General features: G+C 38.5%; 1 protein-coding gene across 1 annotated transcript; it reads right to left on the minus strand.

Moving 5' to 3' along the window:
* Positions 1 to 878: 878 nt before the first annotated feature.
* Positions 879 to 4,746, minus strand: LOC149012529 (protein NRT1/ PTR FAMILY 3.1-like). Its single transcript, XM_089159190.1, has 4 exons — positions 4,642 to 4,746; positions 4,328 to 4,545; positions 3,684 to 4,243; positions 879 to 1,958 (listed from the first exon to the last, which is right to left on the minus strand). The coding sequence occupies exons 1-4, from the start codon at positions 4,733 to 4,735 to the stop codon at positions 1,085 to 1,087; spliced, it is 1,746 nt and encodes a 581-aa protein (XP_089015316.1). The 5' UTR covers positions 4,736 to 4,746; the 3' UTR covers positions 879 to 1,084.

Below are 4,746 nucleotides of genomic sequence, written 5' to 3' on the forward strand. Positions count from 1 at the left end.
TATCTAGACCCTATACTAAGACGATTGATGTTGTAGAGAAAGCTTACGTGGAATTTATGAGATACATTTTTATTCAATTCTATGCAAGCTCAGAGTGGAGTTACTCCAACATGTGACTTACACCTTCGACAGGAGTCTTGATGGGCTTCCACTTTCTGGCAGGAATTGTGAAGTGCAATTGCGGATGTTTCTCTAGTCTTATAGATCGGAGGATCGGGCATTGATGTGGTTTGCAACGATGACTATGGTTGTTCTATGTTTTCTCTATCAGGTCATATCTCTTTCCATGACAATTTTAGAGGGTGAATGCATGACTGTTCAAAAGGCATTGCTAGAATTGCTTGCTTGAGGATATTATCAGATTATTGTGGACAGAGATAACCATAACCTATACTCTTCCATTAGTGGCTCGGCAATAAGCCTACTTGGGATTCAATGTCTTTTGGAAGATATAGATGTACTCGTTAGCAAATTTGAATATTGCGTATATACTTTTTTACCAAAAGCACTGAACTCTGTGACTAAGTGATGCGTTTATAGCAAATTTATCTTGTGTGTCTACTTTTGTACCAAAAGATTTGAACTTCATAGCTGATATTTTAGTGCTTTGATTATAGGATCTTTTTGACAATCCTGACATTGTGCCAAGTATTTCTTTTCTAATAAACTTTACAAGGAGCGTCAAATCCGTGACCTCTTCATTAAGAGGTGGCGGTAGCAATCATTACAGATGGCAGCCCTTCAATGGTAATTAATTAATTTTATTTGAAAAAAAAATAAACATTTGTGATCTAGCGGATGGAGATGATTGTACATGATAGCAACATTTGCTTAACTAACCCCTTTCACATTTGAAGTTTACCTTATGTAATCTGCATCTTTAGGCATCTTTGTGGTTGTCAAATTTTTAGACTCTCTTACAACGATGCTTACAAAGTTTGACATTCAAAATAAGACCTTGTTATCTGTTATACAGTTGCATGTAAAAGGTGTGAAAGTGCAAACTGATATGCTTTGCTTAGGATTATTATGCCTGGAGATGAAGACGATTCATGATCATCCAATCCAATTTGTACTTCTGCAACTAAACTCCATTGGGAAGTTCAATCTCAGCTTCGGAATTAATCCCTTTTTGGTGGTGCTGAATGGGCTTCCATCTATAGAACTTGGCACACAACATAAAGAACATCAGATTCAAAACCTGCAAAAGTGTGATCAACCAGTAGAAGTACTCTAACTTCCCCTTGTTTAGATTGTCCTGAAGCCAATGCCCCTTAGTAAAAACATGTACCAGTGACACAAGCATTGTACTAACATAATTTCCCATTGAAACTGCTGTCCAATGTAATGCTGCAGCTGTGCTCCTCATGGTCTCTGGTGCCTGATCATATAAGAACTCAAGGTGTCCAATGATCACAAATGCTTCAGCAATACCATGCAGAGCATATTGAGGTATGAGCCAACAAAAAGAAATTGGAACTGTTGCGTGTGGCTGTTCTGTGAGGCCATGAACAGAAGCTACATGTTTGCGTTTGACCTCAATGAAGCCAGCAACAAGAGTAACAAAGATGGAGATGGTGTAACCAATGCCCATGCGTTGGAGGGAGGAGATTCCTCTATCAAGACCAGTAAAACGTCTAGCTAAAGGAGAGATGATGCGGTCGTAAAGGGTTAGGGTTGTGAGCATGAAAATAATGGTGAAGACAGACATGGAACCTGGTGGGATTTGGAAGGAATGAGAGAGGTGACGATTCATGGTTCGAGCTTGTTGTAGGGAGAAGGTGTTCTGTTGTGCCATGGCTGTTGTGAGAATAACCCCAGCAGCCCATATTGGTCCCAAACGAATCATTGATTTGAGCTCTTCGACTCTGTGAACTGTACTTAGTCTCCATAAGTTAGGGTTCTTCGAATATCCAACTTTGTCCTCCTCTGTCAAGATTGCTGCTTTGTCCAAAATTCTGAATTGCAAAATGCAAAGTAATCAAGAAATTCATTGATGAAGATCAAAATTTTAATTAGAAAGAACAAAGGTACTGGCATGAATAATTAATAAGAGTAAATTGCACTGGCACTCTAAAATGGAGGCCTTAAAGCACTAATATCCCACTTTATGATTAAAAAGTACAAAGACTTCAAAATTGGATTTTCATTGGATATATTTGTACAATTTGCCACTGAAAACCTTTCAGATGTTTATTATAAGGATATTTTTTAAATAAATACTGATTCCAACTGTTTTTAGTAATAAATTTGACAAATGTATCCAATGAAAATCTAATTTTGGAGTCTTTGTGCTTATTAAACGTAAAGTGGCAAGTCAGTGCTTTAAGACCTCCATTTTGGGGTGTCTGTGTAATTTGCTCAATTAATTATTCATTTGATTTCTAAAAGTTGAATAATTGTCTCTTCGAGTGCTATATTGGAACGGCATACATGATGGACAACCCGGTTTTTCACGCCTATACTAAGCACATGGAGATCGATTTCCACTTCGTTTGGGAACTGGTCTTTTCTCAACAGCTTAGTGTTTGTTATGCATTTGTGTTAGACCAGCTGGCTAATTTACTAAGTAAGACTTTATCCAGTATTTGGCTCTTATTTCTTTGAGACAAGCTCCTGCAGGATTGTGCTTGGGAGCAGCGCCACTCCCTGCAGCGCACGGCAAGGTGTATTTTGGGGCTTAGATTTGCTCTAGACCTCAAAATGCATCTAGGCCTTTAATTGTTGGGAATAACGTTGCTCCCAAGCAAAATCTGCTCATACATGGTGCAAGAGCCCATTTTCTTGAGGGGATGTTGAGCATGTTAATACTTAATACACCACCAGCTGATGCTTGTACAGATGCTTCTAGATACAATACTATATTCTAGGTACTTCACCTATAAATATAGTGTAATCAATACTGTACTTTATTAAATAACACAATAAACTTTACGGGCAAACCAAGTAAAATAGAATAAATTCCAAACCTTGATGTGAAATAATTTGAGATCTATCTTTATCACATGAATAGAATTGATTTACCTCAAACAATTGGAGTGCCGTTTTCAGCATCGTTTTATAAAAGCTTTTAATTTCTTTCTACCCAACTAAACATATTTGTTCTAGAAAAGATACGTTTACCCTCACCAGAAAAAACAAATTAGTGCTGGTTCGATCACACCCATAAGGGACTATTATATAGAGTTGATCCCATAATGGAATCTGACATTGCCTAATTAATGCTCAGTTTTTAATTGCAACTTTGTGAACTAAACATGCTTATACTGTTCAGCTAGCTAAAAACATATTAAAAGATATCCCTATGTTTTTACCAAGCAAAACTCTTCTTAATAAAAATTATATCATTAATTTCGTAGAGAGAGAACAACACTAGTAGTAAAGATAAAGAGGAACCAAGATCTAACCTGAAAAGAATAAAACAAGCCAAGATATATTGTAAAGAGTCTAAAGACAACATTGATTAGCAGAGAGTAATTTTGAAGTGTGGTGCAAACAAAGTCAATTCCTGGTCTATTTATGCATGCACACACAGAGCCTCCTCAAAAGGCGTGCCAAAACAAGAGAAAAGCTTTGCAAAGTTAGCTGAAACAAATTATGACCTTGGGAACTGTGAGATTACACTAAAAATATTTGCAGGGGAGAATTTTTTTTTTTTTTTTGGTAAACGGGAGAATGGTTACCTTAATTGCTTAGAGTGAATAAGCTTCCCAGTAATGGATATGGAGGCATCGAGCTCATCATTCTCATAGAGCAATTCGGGATCTGAAACCATAGGAACTTTTCTCTTCCTGAAGGCAGCAACCATAACCTGTACCATGCGAGTGTAAGGACTTCCAGAGGGATCCAAATGCCTGTAGAACGGATAGGCAAAAATGAAGGTGATGATGGAAAGGAACATGGCAATGGATGGAACTCCAAGTCCCCAACCCCAACTGATGGTTTCTTGTATGTAAACAATCACAGTCACGGCCACAAGAGTAGAGAAGCCCATGCAGAAGTAATACCAGTTAAAGAACTTCGATGGACTACTCTTTTGTTTTGGATCAGTTTCATCGAATTGATCGGCACCAAATGCCACCACACAGGGCCGGATTCCGCCGGTCCCAATTGCAGTAAGTAGCAGAGACACATAGAGAATGGCTAACTGCCCTGAATTAGCCTCTTGGCATTTTTCATTTCCATGGCATGGTGGAGGCCTTAGCTGTGGTAGAATTGCAGATACCGTCAAGCATACCATTCCCTGGTCACAAATCATGCATAGTGAATCACCAGAGACCATAATTTTGGTTCAATTAAGAAGAAGAAGATATGATCAGATCTTAACTATTTGATATATGATGGAAGCGACTGTTATGGTCCAAAATCGGCCAGAGAAGGCATCGGCAATGAAGGCACCGACCAGAGGTGTCAAGCTTGAAGTCCCATTAAAGGTTGTGTGTGTGTTAGCTGCCTTGGTTAGTGGCATGTGAAGCTCTTGCGTCAAATAGCTAAGCATATTAGTGGAGAAACCAGACATGGCCAATCTCTCGCAAATCTCACTTGCTGCACCAGAAAAACAGAAAAATCATGGGCCTGGTAAAATTAAAGATGAAGCAGAAAGTGGTAGAAATTGATAATGGAGTTTGGTCAGATGCTCACAAAAGATGAAGGGCATTGTTCTAATCCCTCCCTTCCTGTGATTGCCATGGCTTTCATTCTTCTCCATGTTTTTCCCCTCTTTCTTCTCTGCCATCTGATGCTCAA

Source organism: Hakea prostrata, chromosome 6 (assembly GCF_041222555.1).
Source record: "Hakea prostrata isolate BN-2017 chromosome 6, UWA_Hpros_2, whole genome shotgun sequence".
Taxonomy (NCBI): Eukaryota; Viridiplantae; Streptophyta; class Magnoliopsida; order Proteales; family Proteaceae; genus Hakea; species Hakea prostrata.